Source organism: Paralichthys olivaceus, chromosome 2, assembly GCF_024713975.1.
Source record: "Paralichthys olivaceus isolate ysfri-2021 chromosome 2, ASM2471397v2, whole genome shotgun sequence".
NCBI lineage: Eukaryota > Metazoa > Chordata > Actinopteri > Pleuronectiformes > Paralichthyidae > Paralichthys > Paralichthys olivaceus.
Genome location: NC_091094.1, coordinates 21,931,737 through 21,944,130, shown reverse-complemented (window position 1 = coordinate 21,944,130; position 12,394 = coordinate 21,931,737). Strand labels below are relative to the sequence as shown.

General features: G+C 41.6%; 1 protein-coding gene across 3 annotated transcripts in view; it reads left to right on the top strand.

Annotated features, from left to right (window-relative positions):
- The window catches only part of cdh4 (cadherin 4, type 1, R-cadherin (retinal)), a 194,093-nt gene that overhangs the window by 177,692 nt on the left and 4,007 nt on the right, over nt 1-12,394 (top strand). For 2 of the 3 annotated variants that reach the window (XR_011238831.1, XM_020086318.2), the window contains exons 10-15: nt 37-222; nt 489-742; nt 5,431-5,582; nt 9,727-9,963; nt 10,706-10,939; nt 11,212-11,351. Coding sequence is in view for 2 of the 3 variants with exons in the window: in XM_020086318.2 (XP_019941877.1) it covers nt 37-222; nt 489-742; nt 5,431-5,582; nt 9,727-9,963; nt 10,706-10,939; nt 11,212-11,351 (1,203 nt within the window). In the remaining variant the exon portion in view is untranslated. The remainder of the gene's footprint in view (nt 1-36; nt 223-488; nt 743-5,430; nt 5,583-9,726; nt 9,964-10,705; nt 10,940-11,211; nt 11,352-12,394) is intronic. The other variant, XM_020086319.2, reaches the window with a different exon arrangement.

Sequence of the window (12,394 nt, the reverse complement as noted above, 5' to 3'; positions counted from 1 at the left end):
TTCACCTCCTCCCCTTGTCTCCCTCACACTCTGAAGTTTTCTGGAGAGGTGCCAGAGAACAAGGTGAACGTGGTGGTGACCAACCTGACAGTGGTGGACAGGGATCAGCCCCACAGCCCCAACTGGAATGCTGTCTACCGCATCGTCAGCGGCGACCCCTCTGGGCACTTCACCATCCGCACCAACCCCATCACCAACGAGGGCATGTTGACAGTGATCAAGGTAAAGCTGAAGCTGTTTGTTTAGCTTCTCTACATCAGCTCTTTCAGCAGAAAGTGAACAGTTGCTTGCATTGTTATTCAACACTGCATCTTGTATGTTTCCACCTGCTCTGAAGTGCCAGATGCTGATGACTGAGTATGTAGGTCTCACATCATGTTCAATGACTTTGACATTTCTCAAAATGAAGTTAGAACTAATCTTGCAATCAGCTACACTCATTTTCCTCCCATCTCTCATTATTTTGTTTTTTCTCTCTCCGTCGGCAGCCGGTGGATTTCGAAATGAACCGTGCTTTCATGCTGACCGTGGTGGTGTCTAACCAGGCCCACCTGGCCACCGGCATTCAGTCCTCTCTCCAGTCCACTGCAGGAGTCACCATCTCGGTTCAGGACGTGAACGAACCTCCCGTCTTCCCTGTAAACCCCAAGATGATCCGCTTTGAGGAGGGCGTTCCAGCAGGGACCACTCTGACAGTGTTTGCTGCTCAAGACCCCGACCACTTCATCCACCAGATCGTCAGGTGAATAATCATTTCAGTAAGATTCATAATGTGCAACAATTCTTCATTAAAATTTCTCAGAGCGACTAGCTCTAAGTTATATATTTTGTAGTTAGATTATCCGAGATTTGTGCCTGAGTTCCATCAACTAGCTTTTCATCAGCCATGGTAGAGAAGACTCCCATAATCCCATGCTGCCTCGCAAAGTCTTGAAACCAGGTATATTGTTATTATTTTGTTAAAATGCTATAAAGCATATCTCCAACCACCCAATAATAAGTTTTGAGATGTAAAACCAAAACAATGAGCTGAAAGATGCTTAAATGCAGTTGATAACTTTATGTTGGTTTGTTACTATAACAACCTTTTTCTCATGAACAACAGTCATCTTGTGTATTGTTAATGTGAAAACAAATATATATATAACACATTTTTTAACCTTAAAACTTATAAATATTAGATTTATTTTAGTTTCAGTATTGTATGCAGTGTTATTCAGTGTCACATGTACAGCACTCCATTTAACTGTTATAAATGCATACAACATTCAAGGACGTTGGTTATACTGAGTGGCGTAATAAGAAAAATGACACATTTAAAGCAATTTCAATAATAATAAATTAAATAAGGAAATGAGGAGGATATTTTGACGACATATCAGAAGTAATTCGAAGTGCTACACCACTTGTTATTAATTGTAATAATTAATTGTATTTAAATTAATTAATTGGAAACGTATAACTGTGAACATGACCGTCACGAGTGACAGTTGCACGGATTAAACCACTTTGCAGGTAAGTGCAGAACTGCAGCTGAACCCGGTCTGACTGTGTACATGGACAGTAACAACTTTATGTATGGTAGCGGGAGCGAGCTTGTGGCTAATAGTACTTCAAATACACAGCTATACAATGCAGCAATGGAGCAAAAAACTGGTTTGACGTGGTGAGATAGGAAATTAGCCTTAGCAGAGGTGGTGCACTCTCAGCGCACCCACCTAGATTAAATTGAGGTTTTTAGATATATTCACATTTAAGGACTCATATATCAGCTGTCCAAAGGTGGACTGAAGCTACTCTGAAAGCTCAAAACTACTTTATATACATTCATAGTGACACACTTCCAATGTTTTGTCCACCCCTCCTGTATCTCTCTGAATCAGTGTGTTTGATCAGTGCTGGACAGTTTCTTCACAGTTTATCCCTCTTCTTTGACATTTCTTAACTGACCCCCCCACCCACATCCTAAGCTCTAGTTACCTCCCTGTTGCCAGGCGACTGGTGTGAAGAGGTCATCCTGTAATGAGCTGAACACCGTGCTTACCCTCCTTAGATCCCTTGTCTTCCTCCTCTCTTCCTCGTCATTGATCGCTCCCTTTCTAAAAGGGATGACACGCAGTGGGCATCGTGCCATCCCGGCATTGACCTTTTGCGACAGAAACTCCCACATGTCCATTGAGGTCCAGCGGCAGTGTTCCGCTCCCTCGCCAGCTCCAGCGAGAGAGATTGATTTTGCTTAATGTCAGTGAGACGGCCTCTTTCACTGAAGAACCCAGTGGAAATGTTAGTGGATTGTTTGGGAGGTTGTAGAATATGTACTCTTATATACACTGTGCAGAGGAATGAGCAGAAGCCACATCTCAGGTTTCTCCTGAAAAGACATGACATGCAAACTAAGTGGGTTGAGCTCTTCAGCCCTAAGAGACGTAGCTCCGCTTTTACTCTATTTTCTCTCATCCCTCCCGCCCGCTCGCTCGCTCTGACCCTGTCACTTTCTTCTCTGTCAGTCTGTGTGTCTGTTATTGATGGGAGCTCAGAGCTGCTGTCTTTTCCAAAGCAGCTTGCCAGCAGAAGTTCAGCTCATGCTCAGACAGTCTCATCTCGGTTGCCGCTGCTGTATTCCCTATAGGTGACCTCACTTGAACCCCCCAGCAAAATATATACACATACACACCGAAATGCACAAACGTAGACTCACAAACACACAAACATGCCTGTGCATGATTAGTAGATGGGAGAGGAGCCAGCTTGTATTTTTCAGTTTTCAGTTTTTTTTCTCTCCCTGGAGGAAAGGAAAGAAAAGATGATGTGAGGCGAAGCCTGTTTAGATGTGATTTAAGTGGCAGCAAGAGCAAATTAAGGGGCTGTTCAGATGTAGCGTCAAAAAATGTGTGGAAAGCGGCAGGCGTGCCACTTTCATCCTTTATTCCTCTGCACTTGGGGGGTTGCACTACTGTTGCACCTGCCATTACTAAGCAACCAAAAACTTCCATCCAATTAATAGAAAGCCTCAATGATTAAATTAGCTCAACTAAGAAAAAGTTTGAAAAAAATACATACCATAAATCCTCCTCAGTTATTTTATTGCTGTCTGGGTGCATCCCTTTCTTCAAGCTAAAAAACAAAATAAGGAATTTCCCAAACTGATCCGGGAGCTTTGTCTGGACAATGGGAGATTCAGAGCTTATTTCAGAGTGGATCAAGTTTGACCTTGTTCTAAAAAATGGCCTGAATATCAAAAGACTGCAGTGAAACATTGACAGTGAAAAGACAAACTAATAATCTCTTACCAGTGATTATCTGGTCTCTGCATTTAAATTGTGCCAATAAGGATTTTACCACAGATGAAATCATAGTCCGCCAATAAATAATAAGTTGTTATAAATGCTTTTGAATCTGATAAATGGCAACACTATTGTTGAATTTATGTTTTATTAAAAACCTGGATTTAGTCCTTTTACTAAATTTTATGAATAAATAAAACAATCTTAGATTAAACAAGAATGGCATTAAGTGGAGAGCACTCCCTCACCAAGGCCAAACAATCCCCTTAGAAAACCACATTTAAATTCACTAGATACAGATTTTTATTTTGTAGTTTCATATGTATCTGCAAAAGGAGTGGATTCAAATTATATTACCCATAATGCAACTACTTTTATATAATGTCGTCCAGTGGAGGCTCCATAATGCACACTTCCTTTCCATTCTCTCCTTTTCTTCTGATCTTCTGAAAACCCAGTATATAGAAGATGGTGGACATGGTTCACTTTGTCACAAACTGAGTTTAAACAAATGACAAAATATGGAAATCTCACCAATTAAGGAAATATTTTATCTTTTATATGACTTATGTGCTCTGTATAAACAAATTATTTACACACTAAGACATTTACAGTGTGTTATTAAAATAGTGTCAAATACTTAGTTTTACCTCTTGCTGTGGCTCAGGAGGTAGAGTGGGTTGTTCACTACTGAGAAGGTCGATGGTTTAATCTCCAGCCCCTCCAGTCTGCATTCTGAGTGTCTTAGGGCGCAAAACTGAACCCTTAATTGCTCCTGACAGCTGACGTCTTTGATGGTGTGTTATAAAAAAAAATGTATGAGTGTGTGTGTGTGAATTGGTGATTGCTAGTTGTACTGTAATGAGCTTTGAGTGGTTCTGTATAAATACAGTTAATGAGCCATTTAGAGAAGTCAAGCTCACTGTTTCTCAGCATAAAGATATCATGAATTATCAAAGCTGTGTATGTCTTTGATGTGGGGTCCATTTTTTGAGATGTTGAAGGGGCCTGTGGTCTCCAGGAGCCCAAACAGAACATTGGGGTTAATGGTTCCGGCAGTCTTCACACTTTGATCTGTTTGCTGCAGATGCAGACAGCGGCAGGTGACATCTTGTTAGCACAGGAAGGAGATGAGAGTGCCTGACATGCCACGCAAACACCAGAGTCTGCCCTGCAGGGCAACATCACATCCTGACTAACTCTGCTTGACAAGTTCTTTCACTGAAAATCATATTTATAACATATATGCTATTTGTCAGCGTGTCCCTCTCTCTTTGTCTGCTCGCTAAGTGTGCACCAGTCCAGAAGTGTGCCTCTTTAGCTGGAGGTGGAATTAATTGAATCCATGCCTGTGAGGCTCTGGCAAACTAGCGTCATCCTCCAACGCACTGTTTTAATTAACCCTCCTTTCCCAGTGATCACGTTTCATTCCGACTACGATTATATTCAGAAACGTGTCTATGATCTCCCTCCCCTCGCCACACTCTCGACCTGCATCTCTCACCCTTACCTCCCATCGCCCAGGTCATCACGTCGACCATCTACCTACTACTGAGACTCCCATAATTACCCTTCTCTCACCAGGAGAGAGGAGCACTTCCTCCACTCAGTCAGACGTTAAGACTCGTCATAGTTGTTAATGGGATTTATGGGCTGTAATTGCAGCTGTCACCCTCCACTCTGGTGATGTATCGACCGGTGATGGTGATGAGAGTTGCTGTGGCGCCCGTGTGGGTAGAAATAGCGGTGAAGTTGTTAAGCGCTGCCTGTCTGTTCGGCATATGGGTTCAGGTTTTCATCGGTCTTCATGCTAATGAGCTGCTGCTATGATAAGCTCAGTAAACATATGTTCCACTCTCCATGTCACTGTAATATTTTAAAAGTGCTTGGCTGGTATTGGTTGTTATGGTAATGAACATTGAACCTGATAATGACTGTTTTAGATTCACAAATATGAAGGTTCAGAGCTGCTAAAGTTAATTTCTGGAATATATTTGTGCCTGCATTTACCTTTGGATTTAATGAACCTTCTGTCTGTCTTTGTTTGTGTGTGTGTGTGTGTGTGTGTGTGTGTGTGTGTGTGTGTGTGTGTGTGTGTGTGTGTGTGTGTGTGTGTGTGTGTGTTTGTGTGTGTGTGTGTGCGCAGGTACTCCAAGCTGTCAGACCCAGCGAACTGGCTGAAGATCAACAGGACCAATGGTCAGATCACCACCATGGCCCTCCTGGACCGAGAGTCCATGTACGTCAAGAACAACGTGTACGAGGCCACGTTCCTGGCATTCGACAATGGTAAGTCTGGTAAGTCAGGATGTCTGTGTGTGTCGTGGTGATTTCATAAACTGAGGGTCACATACGGGATGATGGAGGCATATTGGCAAAGCAGCTCTACAGTGATGGCAATATCCAAGCATCTCAGCAATTATTGGATGATGTCCCATGAAATTTGGTGCATCCATGGTTTCCAGGGCACGTCTCCACCTTCTGCAACTGCACAAGAATAAAATGAAAATAGATCTCGGATACAGGTGCTGCCATCTAGTGCTGGTGACATCACTTGGGGCCAGACAAACCTATTTGTGTTGTGACAGTGGTAATTAGATAATGGTAGCCCACTGTCTGACTGTCCTAGGTGTTTGGACTTGAGACATCATTCACCTGAATTTTTATTCTGACACCACATGAGCACACAAAAACATCATCATGTATGATCACTGTGCCTACATACGGCCTCTCAGAGCTTCTACAGCCTGCTTTTCTATTTTTAGAAAAGTTTTATTATTTTACTGTTGATGATATTTTTTTGTTACTGTCATCATCATCATCGTAGTAAAAGTCATAAATAACACCGATGCACCAAAACATAATCAAATAAATGTTTCTGGCATGATTCTCTCTTCTTTGGCACCAATCATCTAAAACTATAATCAGATTATTATATAATATATTCAGTCTGTACCTTCAGGGATGATGTGCTGTCACTTGTTTCCCTGGACATCACAGTGTGGGGTTACTGCAGAGAACACAGGTCTAAAGGATGAGTCTATGTAGTGGCTGGATTGTGAATGAGTGGAATACTTTGTTCATATACTGTATGTTCATTTCTCCGTCTCCCTGTAGGAAGAAGGCTAAGAATAATATGTGTCAGTGATGGTGTTGAGTAACAGAAAGAGCTAAAGAACTAAAGCTCTGTGTGTGAGCAGGAGGGACTCAGGTGTTTATACTCCAGTGAGAAATGAGGGATCAGTTGCCCTGAAGCAAACTAAGCTAAGCTCAAAGTGTTGACTGCCTATTGATTCTGGAGCTCAAAGTCAACAAGGGGATATATTCCACTTTGATTGAAATTCTCTTAACTTATTGTACTCAAGCCAAGCGTAAGAGAAGCACTCCGCCAATCACAACCGACAAGTCGGTCGAAGGGGCCTTGGGGTGCGGGGCAGCAGACATTTACATAGCCGATGCACCACGTTACTGTGTGTTAGAGGGAAAACAGTTGAAACACAACCCTGATGAGCTGCTGGGGTGAACTCCATCCACGCTGCACTGCATCAGTAATTTTAGTCCAGCTCGCTGACAGTCTCTGTGCAGGGGGCTGTCAGCTGAATGTCGAGGCCACAATATGTCACTGCTGCAGTCTGTTCAACACGTCCTCTCTTCATCTGTAGTTTGTCATCATTCACTATTATCCTTGATCAAGTTCATCACACTGTGAGACTGAGTTACTGATTCTGAGTCAGTTTTAATCACATCAGGAGAGAAGCTGTTGATTTACATACATGTGTAAAGAGCTCTGTCAGAATAATAAAACAGTTCATAACACTTAACATCAGTTGAATAGTTTTTACATGTATTTGCCTTAATCTGACATATTATTGATTTTCATCATAGGATCCAACCTAAATGCTTTAACTTGTTGAGGTGAAGCTAATTCTTTGACTCTGTTTTGATTGTATTCATTCACACATATATAAAAGATAAAAGTTCACATATTTATATATATATACATATAAAAGAAAGCAAGCAGCAAAACCCCCTAAAATAAAAAGACAAAAGAAACCCACACCCAGGCAGATATATGACAGTACACAACATAAGTAAATACAGTTAGGATGGAGGTCTACAAAGATAACCTATTAGCGAAACATTTCAAAGAGGAAACAAACCTTTCCAATCAATCTAGTCCCAATGTGCACGTCTCTGGACTGTGGGAGGAAGCTGGAGAAGCCAAAGAAAACCCACGCTGACACAGGAAGAACATGCAAACTCCAAACAGACCTGGCAACGCTGGGATTTGAACTTTCTAGCAGTTAGGCGGCAGTGTTAACCACTGCAGTTGGTAGTTGGCATATATACATGTAAGTGTCGTAGAGTAAATAGTGCGATATAGACATCTAAAAATGTAGAGATTTATAATATTAAAACTAGTGTAGTGTGCACACGTCCACCGAGGCCCAACAGTCGCCTTAAATTTTATCAACCTGCACCAAATTTCACACACTCAGAAATATCAGTTCCATAAGGCCAATTTTTATACCACCCTGCCGGAGAGCCTGTGACTGGAATTATGTTTTCAAGTTGTCCACCCTTATCTCAAGAACGTCAAGAGGGGAATTTCTTTAAATTTGAAAAAATCAAATCTACTTCACTTGGACTCAACTGATTAGATTTTAGATTTAATTTTCATCAAGATCCATTAATTATTTCCTGGGAAATCAGTGAAAATTTCTAAACAAATTAGATTCTATCTTACAATGTTAAAGAAAGTGAAAACAAATTCCTGCACCAACATTTCTACCATTGTGGATCAGGGATGAACCTAACTGGTTCAACCCTGATTTCGTGGTTATCCATCCAGTACTTTTTATGTGATATTGTTCAAGCTTATAAAACACCTTAACTTTCTACTTGCAAGCAAAGCAAATGCATTTTTGGTTACAATAATTATCTGGTCACATCCACTGATTTTATTGGAGTAATTTCCCTTCTATAATTAAAGTCCTATTTAAATAAATTTCAATTAAATTAAGGAAAAGTCCAATTATGTCCTTTCTCTTTAAAGTAACCCTGGAGTCTTTTAATCATTTAAACTCTGCTCATGTGTTTATGTCTGTAATGCAAATCACATCCCAGAGAAAAGAAAGGCTTCAAATCCGAGACGATCTTTTATGAGTTTCGTTCTTGCTGATTCACTCTGTACAGTGGGCGTGGTGCCAACACTTGTGTCAGCGCTTACACACTTACACTCCCCGGAAACTGCACATCTTTTATTTCGTTATGATTTTCAATATTAATGAGTAAATAAGCTACATTTTGGAGGAAAACTTCCGCCTGTATTATTTATCATAATAGAGTTTAGCATTATCAAGGCTGTGCAAATATGTTTTATTGGGATGTTTGTGTGTGGTTTCATCAGATTTCATTGTCCGTGGTCTAAAGCTTTAAATAAACAATCAGCAGTTGTCGCATTTTGATCCAATATGTGCTTGTGTGATTGGTGCATGCACATTCATTTTAAAACAGGAGAGACTGTCTCACATATGAAATCACAATCACCTACAGTTCTTTTTCCAGCTGATGGAGGAAATACACTTTCAGGACCTTTATTCAACAAAATCAATTCGATGCATCGATGTTTGAAATTTATAAAGAGACACTGGCAGTGAAATATTTCACCTCGCACCAGAGTTCAACCTCATTACAAACGTTTTTCACCGCTCTTGTGTTGAGACTCGAGACTGATCAGCAGAACAAGTTCACTTTGCATTGTGGAACCAATGAGGCGCTTATTCCCAGCACCGTGTTGTACAGCGTCGACAGAGACAGCGGCAAAAACAACATTTGTCATTCAGCACAAGTGCAGTTCACTTACAGTTTACGCTGTAATCAAAGCTGTTAACGGTGCATAAAACATCACAACCGTGTCTCCTGACCTGATCTGGTTCTGTTCTGGGAGTCAATGTTATGATGGGTCTGTGTTGGTGGACGCAGTAAATGGTTAGTGTTTGAGTCATTTCCCAGGGGGCTGTGCATAGTGCAGATAACAGCAATCTTTATGTGAGCTTCGTCCCCTCCAATACGAGCCTCGTCTGAAGCTTTTCACACACTGAAACATTTATGTGTCCTTTCATTTGTTCTGGCTGTTTTGTTTGTGTGCTCCACTACAAATGTTGTCCCTGCACTTTCAGCCACTCGGTAAACAAAACATTTTTCTTCCCCTGTTGTTTCTCTGCCTCGCTGCCTCATTTTCTCACTTCAACACTTGAATCGGCTGGAAAGATGTGCCTGAAATGAAATGAAAGGATTGTTTTGCTGTAGCTTTCTCAACCCCCCTCCATCCTGCTGATTGCTGCATCTTCAATCATTTCGTCTTTACTCCTCTGCTCCTTCTCTCATTTACTCACCAGCTCCTCCTCGTGGTCTCTTTGCCTCCTCTCTCTCTCTCCAGGCTCGCCTCAAGCCAGCGGGACAGGAACCCTCCAGATCTACTTGATCGACGTCAACGACAACGCTCCGGTGCTGATACCCCGGGAGGCCCAAGTGTGCGAGCGTGCGCGCCCCAACTCCAGGATCAACATCACGGCTTCAGACGCTGACGCCGACCCCAACGTGGGGCCCTTTGTCTTCGAGCTGCCTTCTTTTCCTGCCAACGTTCGCCGCAACTGGACAATTTCCAGGCTGAGTGGTAATTAAATGCTGTTCACTCTTTTCAAGACAGTTAGGACTCAGTAGGCAGTAGGAGAGGCAGTATAGAGGAATGACATATGACTGCTCAGCATCCTCAGCTGAATTAAACCATAAACTTAACAGAAGGGAGGCTGCAGAGTAACTGCCGGGGGATCAGGGATGGCTGTAAGCTGTGGTAGAGGTTTAAGAAAATGTCTTAAAAAGCTCACAGTGAGAGATGCGGGTTCCATCAGTGCTGACGTACGATCCAGCGTTTGTGACAAATGAGTTCCATTCATCTCTCCGTCCCCCGAGCAGCAGATCTGTCACCTAATCCACCCAGATGGATGTATCACAGCAGTTGTCTTGCGGACAAATCTGATCACATACCTGGATTCTGCTCCCACTGAGACTCTTGTCTTAGCTCGACTGAGTGATAGATGCTGAAGGTTATACATTCTCACATTACGTCTTTATATCATTATTGCCTCCTCGCGTACATACATACATGTCAGAATGATCGCTGACAGTTTGTTCGCTGCTGCCTGCTTTTATTTGGTTTGTTTCTTCATGCCCGTGCACATGATGACATGATATCCTGCAGTAAACAAAATGTTCTTTCTCCACAGTTCACTCTAATCTTATTTTCCCCCTCATCTTCCCCTCCTTTATGTCTTCCTCCCTCCGATTCACTCCCCTCCATCTCTTAATGTTTCTTCACTATCCACTCCTCCCATCCCCCCCCCTCCCCCACACTGTAGGCGACTACGCTCAGCTCAGGCTGAGGATTCCTTACCTGGAGGCCAGTGTGTACGAGATCCCTGTCATCGTGTCCGACTCGGGAAACCCTCCTCTGTCCAACCGCTCCGTGATCAGAGTCAAAGTGTGTCCCTGTGACGATAACGGAGACTGCAGCGCCACAGGGGCCGTGGCAGCCGCTGGACTAGGCACCGGGGCCATCATCGCTATACTCATCTGCATCATCATACTGCTGAGTGAGTTCAATGAAGTGGAACAATCAAACATTAAAGCAACTGGATCGGTGCATTTCTGCAGGGTCTTAAAAAGTCTAAAATTCAATCATCTGATGATGTTACATGTTACGTCTATTTAGGTCTTCATTAAGTGAATGTTTTTAAGAGAAATGTTTTGGTGCAGCTTGATCATATACAAACACCCCAGTGATGTGATGTACATGATGAAAATTACAAAACGTACACATTCAGGGCTGCTCATATAGCAAATATTTTCTTTATTTTCACCACAGGCATGGTTCTGCTGTTTGTGGTGTGGATGAAGCGCAGAGAGAAGGAGCGGCAGGCAAAGCCTCTGTTGATCGACCCTGAGGATGATGTCAGAGACAACATCCTCAAGTACGATGAGGAGGGAGGAGGAGAGGAGGACCAGGTATCGATTCTAGCAAATATACTTAAAAGCTTCTTTTTTTTTTTTGACTGTCTCCTCCAGGTAGTTAAGAATTGATGGACTAGATAATGGTTGATCAATTCCCATAAGGATCACCCATACACTGTGACAAGTAACTATGATCAATACATAGTTTTGTCTATAAAATGTCAGACAATAGTGACACATTATAATTCCCCTAAGATCGAGGTTATGCATTCAAATTATTGTTTTATTTGACCATAAATCCATCTCTGAAAAATGTTGCTTATATATGAGATATTTATATATATATATTTATGTGTGTTAAAGTAAAGTGAATATTCTTTGGAGTTGGTTTCAGAGTTGTCTCAAAAATACAACTATTGTTCAACACATACTCTCTTTTAATATTTATTATTCTCTACATGAATAAAAACCAACTCAATACTATATTTCCACATCTTCGATTAATTCAGAGATGTATTATTAATGAAGGCATTTATGTTGTTTTCCAAAACCCACACACCAGATTTCTAGCGCGTTAACACACACGAGGATCAAATGGCAGCAGTGCACACAAACATATTTCTACTCTTAAGCACCTGTTTGAGGATTTAGTGGCTGCATTTATTTATCATCTAAGGCAGAGCTGTTAAGATAAGTCGACAACCTGCTCCCATTTATTCACAATACAAATTTACAACACGTAGTTGAAGAGAAAACCAACAATTGTATACAACTGATTGTATTAACAGCCCTGTTCATTTCCCTTTTATGTTCCATTTAGTTTAGACAAAGTGAAATCTGCATGGAATACAAAATGAAGAGGGAAACACACTGTGCAGTCAGAATGAATTGCACATAAATATCACTGTGTGTGTGTGTGTGTGTGTGTGGGTGTGTGTGGGTGTGTGTTTGTGTGTGTGTGTGTGTGTGTCATGCTCTCAGACAGTAAAGTATGAGGCTCATATTGTTTTGTATTTTACTGAAATGTGAGTAGTCTGTTTCTATCGTTATTTAATAATAACTTAGTGTTCAATAAATGATCAGTAATATTTTGTAAT